The sequence below is a fragment of the Oreochromis niloticus genome, linkage group LG19, assembly GCF_001858045.2.
Source record: "Oreochromis niloticus isolate F11D_XX linkage group LG19, O_niloticus_UMD_NMBU, whole genome shotgun sequence".
In the NCBI taxonomy this organism is placed as follows: domain Eukaryota; kingdom Metazoa; phylum Chordata; class Actinopteri; order Cichliformes; family Cichlidae; genus Oreochromis; species Oreochromis niloticus.
In genome coordinates, this window is record NC_031983.2 from 27,783,599 (window position 1) to 27,804,129 (window position 20,531).

At 43.6% G+C, this 20,531-nt stretch overlaps 1 protein-coding gene and 1 long non-coding RNA gene across 7 annotated transcripts in view; one reads left to right on the forward strand and one right to left on the reverse strand.

Moving 5' to 3' along the window:
* Window positions 1–13,383, reverse strand: part of LOC102081875 (uncharacterized) — a 45,002-nt gene extending 31,619 nt beyond the window's left edge. The window contains exon 1 of the long non-coding RNA XR_270179.4: window positions 13,280–13,383. This is a non-coding gene — a long non-coding RNA (uncharacterized LOC102081875). The remainder of the gene's footprint in view (window positions 1–13,279) is intronic.
* A 20-nt stretch (window positions 13,384–13,403) lies between these two features.
* Window positions 13,404–20,531, forward strand: part of kiz (kizuna centrosomal protein) — a 66,674-nt gene continuing 59,546 nt past the window's right edge. For all 6 annotated transcript variants that reach the window (XR_002057488.2, XM_025900999.1, XM_005477644.3 and 3 more), the window contains exons 1-6: window positions 13,404–13,578; window positions 13,978–14,040; window positions 14,419–14,581; window positions 15,781–15,849; window positions 17,124–17,739; window positions 17,827–18,076. Coding sequence is in view for 5 of the 6 variants with exons in the window: in XM_025900999.1 (XP_025756784.1) it covers window positions 13,505–13,578; window positions 13,978–14,040; window positions 14,419–14,581; window positions 15,781–15,849; window positions 17,124–17,739; window positions 17,827–18,076 (1,235 nt within the window). In the remaining variant the exon portion in view is untranslated. The remainder of the gene's footprint in view (window positions 13,579–13,977; window positions 14,041–14,418; window positions 14,582–15,780; window positions 15,850–17,123; window positions 17,740–17,826; window positions 18,077–20,531) is intronic.

The following is a 20,531-nucleotide window of genomic DNA, read 5'->3' on the forward strand; positions in this document are numbered from 1 at the left end:
CCATAGAACCTTGTTCATCAAGGCCACCAGGTCTGAACCAAAGATATTTGGAATGTGAGGAAGAAAGAGGTAGTTACGGCAACAAAAAGCCGCTGAAGCGGCCTTTGTAAGTATCTGAAAGGACCTATCTACAGCCTTCTAGGCTCTCCCGTTGAGCAGACGAAAGACTACCGCGTAAATAAAAGCCAAGGGTGAGCTCACAACTTTGCCCGCATGAATAAAAATGGCCACAATAACATTACAGATGCATACACAAATAAAGCCAGCCATTCATTTCCTTGTAATACTCGGCAGGCATTTTCTCTTTTATTCAGAGCTGCAGAAGTATACCAATTTCTTGCAGTTCAATTCATAATAAAAATATAAATTCAATTTCTCTCTCAAATTTGGTGTGTTAGCACCGATTGCCTAATGCTATTTTCTCAACCCGTAATATCCAGTTTCAAGACTGACAAGGTTGTGCCGCCAATTTTGAGATTTTCTTTTTGAAACTCTCCATGAAAGGTTGTTTGTTTTGTGTGTGTGTGTGTGTGTGTGTGTGTGTGTGTGTGTGTGTGTGTGTGTGTGTGTGTGTGTGTGTGTGTTGATAGACAGCTGTGCAAATGCTGTGATAAGGTCAGAAATGGCCTTCCCTGTGGGTGGTGGTGGAGAGTATCCGCCAGCCTGAGGAGTGGACTAGGTGGCTGAGATAGCCTCCTCCTGCAGGCGAGTAGGTCTGGAGTGCTGCTGCTGCTCTCTCCCCCCAGCAGCCATGTCCTGCTGGAGTGAGCCCCTTCACCAGAGCTTTGTCTGGGAAGAGAGTAGCCGAAAGGGCCCTCTGACACACTGGACAAGACCCCTCAATATACAAGCGCCACCTCCACAGCCTCGTAACCAATCTTGACTGCAAGCTCGCGCACACAGCACAAAGTCAGCATGCGCACGCACGTGTTTATCTGCTGTTTGGTTTGTGTGATTTTAGGTTTAACAGAGTGCCAAACTAAAACACAAACACAGGAGGCAGAGGCAAGAGCAGACCGCCACCTGCCCCGTTCGCGGCCTATCAAGCTTTCAATGTCCATTTCCAAGAAGAAAACCTCTGCATTCACTGCAAACCAGGGAAGAGAAAAGAAGTGAGATAGACTTGTATACTGCCTCAGTAAGTTTTAAATAGTTCTTTATCTACAGTGGTTTTTTTTGACTGTGTCCATGGAGGAAAAATAGAGATGTAATCAATAATGTACAGCCTTGAAAATGGCTGTAAACAGATGGCCTATTGAAAAGAAGCATGTTTTCACCTTCTCCCCTCCTATATTTGTGTTTTCTAATTTACAATCAAAAAAAGGAAGAAGTTTTCTCCATCGCCGAGCTTTTGCCTGCATTTGTTCCTGAAAAGAGATTGCAAATCTTCTAGTCAATACCAGCGCACAATTGTCTTTCACGTTATCATAAATAATAAGCCACCTCCGCTCGTCTCTCAGCAGACATTTTCCCCACAGATAACTCACACCATGTGACACGAGGCGTGACAAAGCCCACAGTGTGACATATGTAGACCAACGGAGAGAGGAAAAAAAGAAGAACGAAGGAGGAGTGTGAAAGAGGAATGCAGTATAATGTATAGTGGTTTTGTCCAGGTAACCGTTGGCTTAAATGCAGCTGTGACACATTTGAAATTGGCCCTGGCCTGCCCACAAAGACGGAAAGAGGCGCTGCAAGCACTAGCCAATCCATACTCTCCAGACACCTGCTCGGCTTGGAGAATCCTCAGATATTGACCTTCAATTCAGCCGGTATTCAGAGTTGATGAAAAGAGATAAGCACTCTAATCTGTCCGCCGTCTTCGCGCTCCCATTTATCGACTAACTGACACAGACTTATTTTAGCACTGCCTGCACGCTGTCGCCACATGCCAGTGTGATACATAAACCTAATAGATGTTTATTTGAAAAAGGCTAATATGAAAATTGCTTCTAAAGACACATGAATCAATTTTCAAAACCAAACATAATTGGATATTCTGCGGCACTTATTAAATGTGAATTGGTCCGGGTCTTCTCGTCTGTCAGAGAAGTCTCTCCCTCCTCTTTGCTGTGTTTCCTTTTGTGACATGTTATTATGCTCCGTCTCCCTCGGTCAGTTGCCTGCCACGGGGAAAAAGGCTTTAAAATCTCAACGGAGGAGTGTTAAACCAATGAGTGCATACGATGCCTGAGCTCTAATGTGCACGTGTGTTTGCGTGCACAAATAAATTTACGCGTTCTTATGTTCCAGTAGGTCCTTTTGTTACCCCTCCCGACGACACCCTACATTTTCACATGACAGTTGTAGGCTGGATGTTAGAGCCACTTGACAACGAGTAGAGGAGTAGGAGGAAGTGCTTACTGAGATCCTTTGTAGAGGACAGCGATGCCTACATGCTGGCGGTGTCACAAACCGGCCGCGAAGGCGACCGCGCGGACAGAGCCGCGCGTTAATCGAAATGTGCAAAGATTACTGGAAAGATTCACGCACACCCGACTACACATGGCCACGCATCCCATATCAGAGAGCCATCCGGTCATTTTCATATTCATATTTACATGTATATGAGAGTCGGCGCATCCCAGGAATACAGATCTATTTAAATTCGGAATCCGTAAATACCCACCTCCGGAGAGCCAGGAGAGGCGGAGAGAGGGGAGGAAGAGGCCAGTATATTTATTTGAGTGACATTGTCTAAATTGAAGTTTGACACTCTTCACCACTCTAACCTTTATGCAAATGTGAAAACATCTATATGTGATGGACAGAATTCAATTAACTGAGATGACAGAAAATAATCTAGTGAACTGAATACATCATGCAGTTGAAAGGTAACATAATCATCCCGGTAGGAAAGGGTTGGAGGGTGGGTGGGGGTGTCGGCGCCAGAGAGACAGAGAGAGAAAGAGAAGGAGAGAGAGGAGAGGAGAGGGGGTGGAGGAATGGGAGGGAGGGCGCAGAGGAAGTAGAAGATAGAGCCCATTTCTCCGTCGTCTTATCGAATGGCACAAGCTCTATTTCTCCAAAGCGGAGTCTTCAGTCCACTAAACTCTTGATCTCAAATGAGAGACCCTGGAACACTGTTGCTAAGCAATTAGGGGGGCTTATTGAGCCGCTGATTCTCGCCGCTCAGTGTCCATCATTACAATTTCTCCTCACCTCATAGACTTCCATACTGATGAACAGCAGCCAGCGCCCAGTGGCCGCACACAAGAAAATGGGCTCCTCTGGCAAGGCTGCAAATTACACCGCCTGCACGCCGCCACCCTCATTTCACCCGATAGTGCCCCAAAACAACTGTTGCTGCCTGGACCCCGGAGGTGTGCTTGGTTGAGAAAGAGTGAGAGAAAACACAGTCTGCAAGCACCAAGTGCTTCCTTTACCTCCGATTCCACATTAAAACACAAAAATCACACGTCTAAAGTGATTGAAATCGCATCAAAATTTGCATGGATAGCTCACATAAACAACCCATATTATCTAACAATTAGCTCTCACAATAGAAATCAGTGCAGTGAGCAAGCAGAGGGGTGGGAGAAAGCAAAGAAACCGCCAGCACTTTGGCGAGCTGTCGGCCAGATGGGGGCACCCTTAACCAAGTTATGAGAAATCATGCTACATTAGAGGGGGCAGATTGCCACAGTAAAACAAGCATGTGCAGAGGACCGGGGATGTTTGTGGCCGTACTTAAAACTATTCAGAACAACATATGGGACGCCACAATGAGCACCTACACATATTTAACTCAAGAGGAAACGTTGCCCAAAAAACTCAACGTGCCATCAATTCAGAATCCCGTTTCTTCTCTAAGTTTTTATACCAGTATGCTAATATGCACCGAAACACATTTTCAGTGTATTTTCTCTGAGGCTGCTGGAGAAGCCTGTGGTGGTGTGCCGGGTGACGACACTAGGTGGCTCTGTGCACTGCTAGTGGTCCTGAAGAGCCTCTCGGTTATACTGGATTGCTTCTGTGTTTGCATACTGCTTATTTTTACAAAAGCTTGTGTCCTCACATAAATTTGAAATGAACTGGAACAAAAAATACACAGTGCTTATATGCTGTCTAGAGTACAGTACATTTATTTAATTCAGTAAATAACAATGCAACGTGAGTCAGGAAGCGTGCAAGTTGGCAGTCTCGGATAAATACAAATCTCCATCTTTTACACGTGTCTAGAAAGCCGTACCACAGACTGCCGCCGTAATGGATGGTTAAGTGACTGCTCACCAGATCTCTTACATATAATATAAGTTCCATTAGCCCGGAAATGGCTACTGTATGGCATTTAATTAAATATAGCCTTTCAAAGAAACCCACGGCAAGCAATTTAGAGTGTGGTAACATTTGAAGCTTGTGTGAGGTTACTAGTGCTTTTAACTACTGCACCCACTGCACTGACTGTTAATTAACATATTTAGAATGAAGTAGATTTGCCATGCACTAATCATTCTCTAATTCACTAAGAACTGTAGCCTTTCAAACACTGGACAGTAATCAGTGTGCCCGGCCTAAACATTACATAATCTGTAATTATGTTTCACTGAAGGGAGAAATATATAAATAAGTGTACGTGAATTAGCAGAAGCCCGTTGATGTGATTGGTTAATGGATGCCTTTACGTGTTGTGAAGTCTAGGTCTGTTTGCCATGTATAAAGCGGAATACACTTTGTGACCTAAAATAGACACATTCACGAGGATGTTAGAGAGGGAGAGTCAGAAGACGGCGAGTGCTCTCAAGTGCTCTCAGCTAGTTTCAATACTGATTCAAAATATCATGTTTCGCGCTTCCTGGAATGATTTATTAGCCGCATGCAAACTGCGATCTCCATATGGACTAATAAGGAACGCGTGAGAAAGATCACTGATGCAGCACTAGAACCACCTCGCCCTGTATGGTGCAAGGGGTGGGCCTGTCCCAGAGGCACCGGTGCACCATGGGTAATGTTTTGACTCCTCAGGTATAATGAGGGAGCTGTGGCTCAGCTGCTGAGAGAGAGAGTGGCAGCACTCCAGCTCTGACCCCCTTCTAATCCCGGGAAACCCATCCTGGGCCGACTGCTGCCTCGCTTGCAGCTTTAGGGTTTGAGGAGCGAATTGACAAGACTGTTGCTGCTCGGTCTCAGAGAGGACCAGGAGATTCCATGTACCTGTGCCCATTAGCAGTTTAAACATCGGCCGTACTCTTGACTGTCCTACACAGCTATCATCCTCTCGTCTCTCACAGCTCTTACGGGATCACTAAGAATAAATGAGATCTTTGCTAATGCATTTCATTTTACAGTTAAAACAAACCCCCTCGGTTTGTTACTCACGTGCATTCTTTACCCAGCATATAAAGCTACACAACAGCAGAAAGATTTAGCCCTTTTTATCTCTCAGCATTTCTCATCTGTGGCAGAATTAGCCATGCAAACCGAGGCTGTCGAATCAGAAAATGTAAAGTCAAACTTCATAGCAGGAAGGCAATCAGCGTATGTTTTGCTCATGACCCGGGCAGACAAAAGCTAAAGCAAAGCTGCTCGGCATTATTAATTATTTGTGCAGAAGTAGTTAGTTGTTATCAAGACTTTGGTTACATGAAACTTAGGTGCTGTGAGCATCAAACGTGCACATATTCTGATTGAAAGAGGACCAATAAACAGAAAACTTTCTGGGGGCTGAGATTTATGTATTTTTTAACATCGCATTACTTCCATCCCCGAGGCCTGCGGTTCCATCACATACACATTAGGGGAAGATCACACAGCAGGCAGGCAGGCCTCTGCTGTACTGGCTGTTGTCAGGTGACTCTCTCTGCAGCTTCGGCGGCGGCAGATCCCAGCAGGGGACATTGCTGATTGCTGACCACGCACACAACAATATCGCCTGTGAACCCATTGCTCTGTGGCCGCCCCGGCTTTGATGCAACATCTAATTGGCCGAGATGAACTGTTGCTGTGGCAGCTTGAGACCCGGCTTCACTGTAAGCCAGTCCACACAGTCGCTGTCTGCATTTAATTAGGTCCCCTCTGCCTCTTGTGTGTGTGTGGACTGCATGCGTACGTGCGCAAACTATATCGATATGTACATCTGACTTTGTGTTTTCAACCACTTCTCTGTGACTGTGTGTACGTGCACTTGTTTGTAGCATTAAAAATATCAATTTACTGTTTGCTGTCACCAAGCAGACAGGTGCAATTGCGATTTCACAACAAAAGTAGTAAAAGTACAAAGGAGGTGCATCCTTTTAGAGCCTGATGTGATTACTGTATGGAAGATTTAGGATGGAGAGGTTTGGGGCTTTATCGCCTGGTGGTTTGTTTTCTCAGTTATTAACGTAGCTCGCAGTACTAGTGATCGGGTTGGACATTGACAGGGTGCAGTCGAGCAGAAGAAAGAGTGAAGGGTGTCATAGCGGTTTGTTTTCACAGACCCTTCACTTCTCAGCGTTTGGTGATGGGTCTGGAGCCTGTTGTCACCACAGAGAGGCTGTGTGTGAGTGGCGCTTTGTTTAACTTCCTCTCAGTGCTGGAGAAACCAGCAGGGCCTGGTAATGAGTCTGCAAACAGGACTCACGAGGGAAAGAAGCACGCTCCTCTTTGCTAATTGCACAGAGAGAAAGCAACGTGTTGCGTATTTTAGCACAAGACGTTTATGGCCGTGTGCTGCGATTTATCGTGAAAAGTTACGACAGTACATAAAGCGCTCATACCTAACAGCTAGAAATTCGTGTTGCACACCGGCAGACATTTTCATGTTGAAAACAAGGGCAATTTCAGAAAGTGAGCTGCTTTGTTTATTTGCATAAAATTGAAGAAAAAACACAAAGTATCATGAGTCTCAGCTTGTGCTAAACTCACCAGTGCACAATAACTGATTATGGCAAATTACTATCCCTGTACGAGCTCCCGAGAATCTGCTCTCCGTGCTGTATGCAGCCCTGAAGCAGGGGAAGAGAAATTGTTCCACCCAAGTACCATAAAAACAGATTGGAAGCTCGGCACTGTGAATTAGCTGCACAGGAAGCCCCCTAAACCCCCTGTTTTATTCATGAGCATGAAGGCTATCGGAGTCTAAGAAACCCCTGTGGTTTTGCCCGCTACATCAAGGTTGCATGCCGCGTCCATGGAAGGTTGCATTTTTTTTTAAACATGCCACGCTGACGCCACAGTAAAAAGCATTACAGATTAACTGCTGCTGTCATTTGAAAGTATATAAACATGCGCTCCACTCTTCAGTCTAATGCATAAAGCCGCGCTGAAAGATTTTAATGAGCAAACTTTCATTCAACTCATGAAATCCTGCTCAAAATGTCCCCAAGTTACATTTTGGGCTTCACAGCTTTGTTTGGGCAACAAGGAGAAAACGAAGTGAAGGAGGGGAGTGGAGGAACTTTGTGCAACTGTTGAGGAAATGCATTGTTGCTGGTAATCCTTTGGAAATTGAAATAGGGAGAGGCGGTGGCTCCCAGGGGAGACTGATACAGTGGACACACATACAGTACAGTACCAAAGCACGGTGGAGCCTGAGGAGGTGGAGGCAGCCATAGGGGCTACGCTGAATTGGGGCCAAGCAAAAGGAAGGTGAATAGGCCACATCTGCCAAAACTGCAGAGGAGGGTGTGAGAAAACAAAAAAAGGGAACTTGTTCAACTTAGCAGTGCCTCATGCAGACTAGTTTAGCATGTAATTATGACAATACTTGAATCCCCACTTCAGTTTAATGTGATGGCACAAACAGAACCTAAAAATATGACAACATGCACACATGCATTTGAATTCATAATGAGGCGGTCGCTATAATAAATGCATGGGTGTTTGTGACTTTATTTTGAAAAATAGACAGTGTTTCTCAGTAAACAGAATATTCTTATACATTATATCTAAGCAACGTTTACACCCACGTGCTTGTCACAAATACGGTTCTCCAGCCAGACTGCAAAGGCTGAAAAACAGGCTTTTAAATTGCCTTTAACAAGCACAGAATCAGATGTAAACAACTTGCTTTAGCAATGAGCGGGGAATTAATTTGTCTATTATGCTAATGAACTAGCAATAATAAAGAAGTTGCTACTATGACAAGAAGAACCCAGCGGGAGGCCATTTATTTCATTTCCTTTTTAAAATCTCCTCGAAACCTATTAGATGTTTCTCACAGCGTCAGGCCAGAGTATATGTAAAATTCAGAGCCATGTGTCCTTGTTTACTTGGTTTGTCAGGGCGCCAGCATTTCCTAATTGTCCTCTCTGAATTTAGCAACTTGGTCTCTTGTCATTACGGTGGCACTGAAGTCCTAATGAGTGGAATTGTTATCTGAAAGATGGCCCCCTTTTTCCCTGCTGCGAAAGCACATTAGATCCAGACAGCTCATTTCCATTCCCCCTGTCATCTCTCTAGAAATGACGTGCAGTGCTTGAAACTGTTTATTTCCAAATTCAGACCTCCTCCGCGGCAGCCATCGGCTTCAATTACCAGTTTTTCCTGAGCGGAGCCATCAGGCAGCCTGACACTGAGGTCCAACCTAATTCCCACCTTCTCCAAAGTCAAGAGCATAATGTGCAGATAAAAAAGGTGGAAAATAGCCTGCCGCTCATTAGCATGCAGCGCCTGTCTGTTCATTTGCTTGCTGCGAATGAAAGTTCTGACACTCAGCGCCTTGTGCAATACGAGAATAGTCCTCTTCAGACTGCCTCGTGTCCTTACTGCCACGGAAAGGTCATCGGCAGAGGTCTGCGCTCGCCAACCTGGCTCACCGCTCTTCACTGGCCCACCTGGGAGAGGGGTTAGCTGGGGGTATTGATTCAGGGAGAACCTCATTACCTGCTGAATCAACATATTATTGCCATGTTTCACCCAGCCGATTGTTTACAAGTGTCTTTAGTGCGGGCAAAAGCCTGCTCTGGTGGGCCATGACCGCATTCATTAGTCCCTGACCCTGGTGATTATGTGTTATCTGATACGCTGCTGTCTGGCTTGGCCGCATGAGCAGGGCCACTGGCCTGCATTGGCCTGGGCCCATTACAACCCCTCTCTTTTTCCACTCTCTGCTATTCTCTCACTCTCCCCCTCCATCCCTCTTTCCCTCTGTCTGTGCTCCCTATGAATGTATCCATTAGCCTGGCGATGTGTAAATTGTTTTCACCTGCACCACGGGCAGATGGGGAGCAGTGTCTCTGTCGTGCTTTCCTATGCATGAGCTTTCTAATCAGAGAAAGGCGATTCCCTTGTTTCTTCCCAGAACAAGGTGCGCTTACGTGAGTGTGCACACATACATTATATACACACAGCACCGCAGCCGTGTGCTCGCACTCACAATTTGCAATCAATATGCATGCTGTGTAGTGGGGATATTGGTGCAGTGGTAGCGGTGACAGGGTTCATTACAGGAGCTCACCTTACAACACTGTGATGGCTTAATACTGAGGAGAGGGCCTGGGCCCTGGGCTGATCCTTGCCGCTGCCATTCCCAATTTCAGGTTGAATTGAAGGATAATTTGACCTGGAAGACTAAACCCACATAAGCGCAATGACTTCCAATTGCAGTGTCAACTGAGTGTGACCTACAGAACCGACAGGAGAGGATGTCCCTCACGCAAACAAATAAAGCATTTTCTAATGCCTTAATGTGGATGTGACGTGTGCCCTGTGGGCCTCTCCTGGAGGATTGGGTCAAATGGGCCATCCAGGACTGGATTGGCTCTTCGGGTTTAGGGAAGAGGCGCTCATTTACTCAACTGTCTCTTCTCAGCTCTGCTGTTCCTTCAAAGAAAAAGTTACCAATCATATTAAAAAACTACTGCTTCTTGTGAAACAGTGGCAACATCCATATAAATGCCTGAACCGAGGTTTTCAAGCAGAACATGGCATTTTAAAGGATGATCAGTGCTACTCACTTGAGCTGTTTCTGCACTTAAGCGGCAAGATATGAAAAATGATCCTCCAAATGCTTTAAAGATAATAAACCCTGTTTGGGAATATGCACTGAATAATAGAAACTATGCCAAACCTTTAAACAGAACTAATAACATAAATGTTGAAGTACAAACGAGGTGTTTGAAGAGGTTTCAGAACCTTTTCTGAACCTTGCAGGGGAATACCTACAATCAGTGTAATCAATTCAAAACCTCAGTAAGCCTGACACAAACAGTGAGACGAGACAAGCTATCTACTTTTATTCATCACTCAGCAGCTGCTCACTAGCGCCAAACCTAAGCTAGCAAACATGGAGGAGCATGAGAGGGCACTGTCGTAACAAGGCCAGGCATCAGCATTACCAACCAGGACAACGACATAACAGCAAACATCAAGTCCTGGCTGTCAGCCATCTGACCTAAACAGCCCAGCCCACATGAATCTCTTCATCTGACAACCACACACACACTGCCCCCGTTTGCCGCCGTGTGCCACACCGCTGCTCCTATCAGCTGTCGGTCAAACTCCAGACTCAAAGACTCTTGTCAAACTGTGAGATGATCCTCTCCTTCGTGTCTCTGTCGCCCACTGACTGCAAACATGTGAAAATGACAGACAAGAGTCTGGGTGACACTGGTAGAGGACGCCCAAGGAAAAGAATAAAAGTATAAACAACACGGAGAATGAATCCACTCTGCAAAATACAACATCACAAGGCCTACATGTGCTAACAACAACAAGCCACTGTCATTAGAGCTTGGAGTCTTTGTTCAAAACCACAATGAAGCATTGTGCTCTCAGACAGCACTCGAGACTGCCCTGATGTTTATTCAGATAACCACCAAGTGGAGCAACGTGGTGAATCTGATCTCCTCGCTAAAACTCAGTAACAGAACAGACAATATCCACAGAGCAGAAAAAAGAAAAAGTTTAAAGGAACAACTCAGCATGTGAAAAAAGTTGCACAATGTATTAACACGGCTTAGCGCACCCTCTTAGCGTTCAATTTCTTCTCAAGTCGCAACCGAAAAGGCAAGCATTGGAAACTAGTTCCCCTCCATCCCATTCCATTTCGTCAGCTTTCTTTTCCATGAAATTATAAAGAGGATTTGTTGCAGCTTTTCATCCACTTGATAGCACTTAACTAATTGCTGTCCTCTCATAGACAAAAACGTACTCGCAAAATATCGACACACAAATAAACTGCACGCGGGCACACGCGCAACACATAAAGATCTGTCTGTGATATTTTGTATCCTTTTCAAATTTAATCAGGCCTGATTTTGAACAGATACTACTAATATCATCCTCCGGACACGTTTAATCTTTTTAATATACCTTTGTGAAAATAAAACTATACCTGTGCCAACCACAAGAGCCTGCTTTTTGAAATGATTATAAAAGCCCGGTCAAATCTCTTTCACTGCTGGTATCAGCCAATTATAGAAACAAGTGACCATTGAATTAACACGTGGAACTTGAAAGCTTTTGCACTCTGGTGCAGAATGCTCTCTGGAAAAAAATATGTCAGACCTTAATTTGTAATTTCACAGGGAGTCAGCTGAGTTGTGGGCTTTTACAGAATGGAGGCACTGCACATGTTCAAATGTGCTGATCAATGTCACAGTTCTTTCTGAACATTTTTAAATGCTATCCGGACAGAGCTGTGAATGAATAACAAATGTTCCGACTAAGTTCATTTGAAACTTGCCACAATAGGCAACTTCAGTGGATTTTTTTTTTGCCGCAGATGAGAGTTGAGGATTTGCATTAACCCCAAACACTGCTTCAGTATCTAAGTGATAGTGAAAGGAGTGAAGGGAGAGCCATTAAAACCAGAGCTGTGGAAGAACAGCCACAAAAGACAGATAAACCCAACACCACAGAGAGGTGAGCCAACTGTTCCAAGTCTTGCACAAGGGGAGGAAAAAAGGGGAGGGAATGGAGAAGATAATTTAGCATTTGTGTAAGCTGTTTATCAAATTATTAACTGCACAGATGTTTCTGACTAGCTGGGGGGCTGAACATGGGCTCTGCCAGGCAGGGGGAACAAAGGTCTGAAGGATTCGACGGAGATGTGCACTGAATATCAATTTAATTTACTAGCTGTTAATTCTCATGCAAATTGTGACCTCTGTTAGGGCATATCAATGGCCATACAGATTGTATGTTTGCACAGGAGCAGCAGAGAAAGACAGTGTGCAGAAACTGTATAAAACTACAAAGAGTAAAAGTAAACTATATTTTCTCGGGCCCTTCATGCAATAAGATTTGAAAAATGGCACCTTTTTGTTTACATTGATAAGTACTTGTTTAAACTATTACTACTTTATCAAAATAATGGTTTTATTGTTGCAGCATTTTGGACTATATACTTTTTTCCTAACTAGGAAATAACTATACTGTGGATAATTCACAGGATGTTGTTTAAGAGATATGTGGAAGGGAATGCATTATAGATTAGAAAAAGGGAAATCTGAATTTATTCAGTGCACCTGTTATTTCATAACTCACCTGGATGAATTAAGTAAAAAGTTCAGTTCAGAGTTTTCACCTCAATTTGGTGTGCGATCTAACACTGGGGCCTTGTATATCTGGATATTACAAAGATATTAAACGGTGGTCGCAAATGTAGTCTGCATTGGGAGGCCACAATCTGCTGAAAATAATCACGAATGCATGTATGACACCCAACAAAGACTGATCACAGGCATCAACCTTGGCTGAGCTCAGCTGGAACGGCAGTGCTGCAAGTCTCATTTTCTTCATCACCTCCAAAGCACTGCCTTCCAGCTCTCCACGGCACAAACAAAAAGCCTGGCAACAATATCAATTATACATGCAGGAGGCAAACAAGGGGATTTATTTCACAACAAATAGCCTCATAGAGAGATACTGAATGGGGTAGATTAGCATTAGAAAAGAACAACAAAACTCCCCAGTTCAACAGATAAAGAGCAGTTTGATGGGACTGGAATTGGGGAAATTGGCTGATTAGGGTGTGCATTTGAAGGAGCTGTCAATTTCAGTATCCCAGCAAGGACATGTAGTGCTGTCGCTTTGAGAAAATGACTCAGTCAAAACATGACATTCTGAGAAATGTCAGCGATGAACCTTGATAATGCAAGACAACATCTGGGGATGATGCACAGCAACCATCAGAGAAAATCAGACATCAGTGTGTGTGTGAGAGAGCAGGGGAAGCTTATCAAATAAACGACAGACGTTTGATGGCTGGTATCTAGCCCAGGCGGGTTAGAAACTCTGATAAATAAACAGAAATGACATTTAAACACCTTTACGAACATCTGTGCGTCTTTCTAAATAAGGGCGATTTCTGTTCGGGCAAATACTCCAAATGCGCAGAAAAAGAAATTCTTACCCAACATTTAGTCGAATTTTTCTTTCATTACTACTCTCGGATTTAATTCGTGCACGTCTCCGCGCTCCAACCACGTGTTCTCTGTGTTTATCCGCAAGGATTTCTGGGAAGCGGTGCACATGGCAACCAACGTAAACAGCAGCCCCCCTCTCCCCCTCCTCCCCCCTCCTCCTCGTCTGCCTCTTCTTCCTCTCGGCTTTGCAGCGGCGCCAAAAGCGGGAGAAAATGGCAAGCTCGGCTCGCAGCGAAGACCACTACTACGAAAGGATAACGTCAGCTCAGCAGAGCATACACGAAAGGTGAGGACTGTCTGTGTTTTCGTGTTAAAAAGAACACGGCCCCGTAGAACCGCGGACTCGAGTTGTCACCGTTGCCGTCCGATAGCCTCACCTTACCCATTAGCTTCCTAGCGAAGTCCGCGTACACAGAGATGAGCAGATGCTAGTTCTTTAGCCTGCTTACTTGGATTCGTGGACGTGTATAAAGCAGTAACTGATTAACGTTTGCGTATTAATAAAAGTTAGCCAAGTTCCCACGAAGTTAGCGCTTGTTGAAAGTTGCTATCCTGCATTAGCATGTGTGTTATGGATGCTCGCTGGGTTCATAAGTCTGATGGTTTGGCAATTTAGCCCAGGAAACCACGGAGGTGCTGGAGCGGTGTGTGTGGGTAACACCTTCTCTGTGCTCTCTGTGTGCAGGGAGAAACGGAGGCTGGAGCTGGAGAGGGAGCTGTTTGCTTACTCCAGATCTGATAAAAGAGCGTAAGTCACTGGTTAGAGTTAAATATCCAATTATATGTGAGCGGACTTTCATCATTGTATATGAAATTGATTTGAAAAAATTCCCATGTATTCATATAGATTCACAGCTGTCTTATTATTTTCATTTGTGTCAGTTTTTATTTAATAAAGCGTGTACAAGCATAACAGACTGCTTTAAAAAAAATGTAAATCATGTCTCATAAACACCAACTTGCCAGGTCCATCCAGCAGGGCTTAGGTTGATGGGCGAGTTGAGAATGAGATTTAAATTTAAAACATATTGTGCTTAACCTTTTCTCCTGAGAAGTCGGGCTCTTATTTTTTGACAATGCTCTTAGATAATATTTCTTTTGAATAATAGTTCTCCACTGCCTTCAGCTTACAGATAAAGTGTTCCAAACTGCGCAGTTATCTCAAGGAAATCTGTGACAGGGAAGCACGAGCGAAAATGAGAAACCTTGAGCTTCTGAGAGATGTGGAGTGCATAGAAATCAGCATGAAGGAATATAGTCCTGACCATGCCCCCCTCCAACAACAAAAGGTAGAACACACACGCTCTGTTTCTCTTTCTCACACACACACACACACACATTCGGTCAAGTTAATTTGTTCAGTGGAGTAGCTTTTGTCATTATGGAGTCGTACTGAAAGCAGGCTGAACAAACACTCCACCCACTGCGGTGGAATCAGATTTGACAGTTGTACTTTTATTCTTAAATTTTTAGATTCACATGTAATAACCAGTATTTACTGCTGTCCAAGCTGTACGTTTAAGAAAACCGTAGTTCTACGAGGTTAACTTTGGAATAATGGCCGCCCATGCATGTGTAGGTATATATAAAATATATATTTTTATTAGGGGTGCTGTGTTTTTATAAATGAGCGTGTTGTTGATGCTCATTTGCCTTAATGCCTTGCTGCAATTTTAACAGAGCAGACATTTGCTTGCAATGGCTTGATGTGACAATAGTAAACACTCAAACTGTGCAATTTATCATGACAAGCAAATGAACGGGGGAGAAAACAATGAGCCAGTCAGATTATCACTTAAAACTCAACGACAGTGCTTGACAGCTTAATATCAAATTAACAAAATTGGCTAATTATGACTCACCGAGTTAATTGCCCAATATAGAGACTCTGAAGTGCTCCAGAGATTTAGCCATTCTCTCCCCTCAAGCAGTTGGTTTATTTCCTCTTGATGCTTTATGAGTCCTGCATGTTTGCTGTTATTTTGGTCGTCCTGTTGCACTTTGTTTCCATTGTGTAAAATCAGCCACGTTTTTTCTGGTTTAACCGTGATGCTGTTGGTACAATGAAAAACACATTTCTCAAACCGACAGTGAGTATATATATTCCCTCTCCGATTAGCATGTATACTTATCTAGATTTTATTGTAATTGTATTTTTGGTATTTGTGCTGTATGTTAAAAAACATATTTTTAAAGGTCTGTTTCTGTAGTTTAAAGGTGTGGCAAAGGTTCTGTTGGAGTTGGCAGTAAGGCAGTGAGTCCGCCCGGCCAAATAAAAATGCTAAGGGGTGTCAGCGTCTGCATAGAGGACACTCACTTAGGAAAACCCTCTGTTACTGATAGGGGCTGCTTTCAGCTACTTTCCTTTTTTTTTTCACTTTTACGCCACATCCAGCTAATATTCAGACAGGTTTGCATGACACATGCCAGTTGAATATTAAAGAAGTCATTTATCTTTTAATTATTAATTCAGTCTTATTTCATACAGGCTGAGTGTTTGAAAAAGATTTCCAAATTTATGGAAGCAAAGAAGAAAATGGAGCGGGAACCAGCAAAGGTATGGAATAACATGTGATCACACACATCACATCCTTTATGTATCAGGTAACCTGCACTCTGTTTGTTTGTTTTATATTTTTTGGATGATAAATGGTACTTATTTCTTTTTTTTCAATGTTTAAAGGTTTATGCTAATTTCAGTTCTATCAAGTTACGTTTTTAGGTTTGGAATAACAAAGGAACGTAGACATTATGCCTGGTAAATCTGTAGAGTCTACATTTAAACTGTGTATCTGTAATAACACAGGTGTCTAATCCTAGCTGCTGAATCTGTACAAGTGATGTAGTTCAAGCCCATGGCTGCTTTCTCCCTTCACTTAAAGCAGTTAAAGCTCTTTTAGATGAAATGTCTAAGACATCTCATAATAACTTGGAGCATGCTGTCTAGAGCAGTCACTTGTAACTGTGTGCAAAACCCCCCTCAGCCTGTCGATATTGTAATGAGCAAAATGGTACCGTCACTCCATTATGCATACAAGCCATTGGCTGGCAGTGTGCATGTCCCTCAGGCTGCAGCATTCATTAAGGGAAGCTTACCGGGCTGAAAGCTGGAGACAGATGATAACGGGATATGATTTTCATATTTAATACATTCCTTGGAAGAGCACACGCGTGCCGCAGATTGATAGAAGAATCAATTGCTACTTTAGTGAAACACTTTCTACTTTGCCCTGCAGCTACCGATGGAATCACTCAGCCAAGAAATTAACTTTTCCTCTTTTTTTACCTACTTTGTGGATCTGCTGGGCAGGCTGCATGGTTTACAGTGAATGTTATTAAGCAGCTAACTGTTTGGTATTTAAGACGCTTATCAGAAAAGAAACAGAAGCCATGCTTTTTGTTATTATGTTTGGAGGGAGGCTTTTTTGCTTCTCTCTCTCCCCGCCCTTGGTGACATTGCAGACATGAATCAAAACTTGTCTAAAGGATTTCTAATAAGATTAAAAGTTAAAACATTGATCCTGAGACATTCTTTTGAAAAATGTTGTGAAAAGAATTCTGACCTTGGCCCAAATAAGCTACATTTATTCAAATTTCTAAAGTGGATAGCTGACATACTTGAGTTGAAATTCTTTCAAAATAGCACTTATTTAACTGAAACAAGAACTTTGACATTTTAAGCGATCCATATTCATGCCTGGGAAAAAATATTTTATGAGGTAATGAAAAGTTTAGCTGATAAAATTAATATATTGGTGTTTTGTTTTTTTTTTGTTTTTTGTGTGTGTGTGTGTGTGTGTGTGCGTGTGTGCGCTTTCTTCATGAGTGCAGGCTGAAGCTGTTCGTGCACAGCACCAGGACAGATACGTCTCTCACCCAGCTAAGGATTTTAAACAAGCACCAGTGGAAATTTTTATGGGCCACCAGACCTCCAGAGGGCCTGATGCAGAAGCTGGCAGCACAAGTGTACACTCACACCAAGCATTGCATCATTCACCCAATCGCAGCCTGCACTCCCGCGAACGTCTACCAAGTGGCCTTTTGAAGGACTTCACAGTCGGCGGAGAGGATGCCGCCAGCAACCGAGCACATTTATCAGATGACATTTCAGGCTCAAACGATTCCCCTGACGACGGTAATTTGAGTGACAAACATGAAAGAACGATGGGGCCGCTCCCATCTGTTCGTGCCTTAACAGGCACAGCTGGCGGTGTGGCTTTTGGAAGTGATGATGAACGGGAACCTTCACCTTTGGCGACCTTGACGGGGCCTGAGAAGAATCCATCTCCTGGCAGCAGTAGCCCGACGAGGGCTCAGAATTCCATCGCAGAACACACCGACTCCAAAGAGGTGGTTCGTGAGGCACGCACGATGGAAGATGAAGAGAGAGGTCATGGCCATTTGATGCTAAAAACCACTTTCAGAAAAGAAGCTGAAGAGAGAACAGGTTTGCGGTGATCTTTCTGTCTGTGCTAGAATCTTTTAAAGCACTTTTCTTTTTTTTTTTTACACTACATCGTATATTTACATCCAGGTAAAAGTGAGAGTGTCAGCACACCGAGTTCAGATATGGAGTTGTCAGAGAGCACTGCTAGTGACCTGTCTATTTCTCTGACACAATCTGAGCTGGAGGAGGATGCACCAGAGGGTGGGGCACCTGAGGGTAATGATACTCACGGAAGGCGTGATCACAACCAGCACAGTCCAGAATCGTCTTTGCAGTCTAATGGCTCCAAGAAAACACTCCACTTAAACAGCATAGCTGCAGTGGGGGCCTTGAAAAGGTACAGTATATATGACTAATGTAGTTTGTTGTCTGACATTTTCAAAGTGGGTCAGTGAAGAAAAACACCAACATTTTTCCTAAAACGGTGCTCAGTGCAGTCAGCAGTTTCCCTCCCCAAGATTTAAGGCTAAGCGGGCTAAGCAAGGAGAATGTTCTGCATGGCCATGCCGAACCACAGAGGACTGTTGATGATAGCGAGTGAACACGCTGCAAACTCCTCCTTGCCACCTTCACATCTGAGGCTGACAGAGAGGATTGTGGGAGTCACGGTTCATGCCACCGTCCTCTCTGTAGTTCAGCAGCAGCTGCGGTGGCGGTGGCAGTGATGCATCTTATAGGGAGAGCTCGGGACCTGTCACCAACAATATTGCCATAATCCAAGATAATGCTGTAACAGAGCAATTTTCTGCTTGAGAGACCTCAGGAAGTCCCCAGTGGAGGAGGAAATTTGTGGCACCATAGAGTGCTGTGGAGGGGTGGGCATGTGGACAGCACTTACAGCCACAAATCCTTAGCGTGATGATGGCCTCTGAGTTGAAGGATCATTTTGGATGGGGTTAGAGCCACAGAAAATCCTATGTGAATGTTTGCACAGAGAGCCTTTGCATTTTCGCTACAGTATGAGGTCTTTTATGAACAGCACCTCTTATGCTCTTAAAAAAAACATTCATTTTGTGTGCACTTTTTTCTTCACTGTACTCTCAAGGAAAAAAAAACAGTGTTTAATGTTTGCCTCCTCTCTGTTCTTGGGTCACATTATGGACTATATTCTTAAATATTATTTCTTTTTCTGTAATTACAAAAATAAATAGTAATTTCTGAGCATTATTGGTATGAAAGGCTTTAGTTTTTAATTGGTCGCTCTCTGTGAGCATCAAAAAATATTGTGGAGGATTATGTTTTCTCTCTGAGAGTGCTGCATGTTTGTTTGTGCCCGGCTGTGTTTATGTGTGGTCGACTATACTTTTTATAGCATGACCCCAAGAGGAGCCTCAGTTAGGCTGTGCTGGGTAGACAATGGAGTTGGCTGCAGCTTTCATTGTTAACACGGAGAGCTTCTTTGTATGAGGAGAAAACCACAGGCTTTGATGTAAAGCTCACAGAGCATCCAGTCTCTATACTGTCTGTATTTCTCTTAAGGTTAAAGTTTATATCGCCCCCACAGTCAGGGAAAAACAACCCATTTCTCCTACAGACTCAAATATTGTATAGTTTAATTTTTAATACCATCACAATGCCCTCAACATGCTTTGCTCTCAAATGTGTTGTCTGAAGTGCTGCATGGGTTTGATTGATTGGTGACAGCATGTGATACAGTTAACACTGGCTTCTTAAAAATCCCAGTTAATCCCACAGATGGATCTTAAAGCGTATAGGATTTTAAAAAAAAATGTAATTGCAGTGTCATTAGGGCATTCCTCAGGTATTTTTTTTTCCTGTGGCTTAAATTCTAGTTTAGCAAAGGTCTCGCAAATTTTCACTCTGTATTTTCCAAGGTGAATTCTGACAGCGTGCTGGGGCCTATCCCAGATTTAGGCAGGTGTAACTGCACTTAGCTTGTGCTGTTATTACTTGTGGTTATATTTTCCGTGTCCTTTTGTGTGTTACACTTGCTATTTGTGCCTGGATGGTGAGATTCGCCTGACACCAGTCACTCAATGGTGAGGCCATTCCATGTGATAAATAACCCCAGAGCCACAACTCGACGCTGTAGAGCAATATTGCTGCATAGAGGCTGACCTCTTCCTCCTGGCTAACAATACACTCCTGATGATGTGGACACGCGGACAATAGTAGCATCTAAAGTGAGGTTAGAGACCTTGACATGAAAGCTGGCAACAATACAGTAGAGAGAGAGGTTTGCAGGAAAACACAACTAATTCACTTTCTCACTCTCTAAAGGTCTCTTTTTGAAGAGCATTGATAAATAAAGTGGAAAGAGAAAGATGACTATTTCAAGGCCCACGCTGGCAATAAGGGAAAGGGAAAAAAAAGACAGAGCTTTTGCCTATTCTACTTCAGCCACACTGAAGAGGACTTGGCACAGATGGATTGCACACTACAGAATGTCATGGATATAATTCAAGCTGCCAGCTTAATCAGGATGTTACCAGGAAACAACCTGCAAAAAAGAGGGAGCAATTGTTTGCTGACCCCTAACCCAAGAGCCCATTACAGATTGTCATAAATTCTTTTTGGCCTCTTTTTATGTAAGGGGGCTCAGGATCTCTCGGCTTGGGGTTTCTGGGAGAATTCAATGAGGGCCACCCAGAGCTTAATGCTCAAGAAAGAGATGGATTCTCAATATCCACATGCATTAGGCATCCATTTCTCATTTTGTAGCCGCACACAGGACCAGATTAAAGTGTAAATCTCTCACCAAAAGAAATCATCCAGAGGCCCCTCTTTTTCCGTACACTTTTATGCACGAGCTACAACCGGTAATGGAGTTT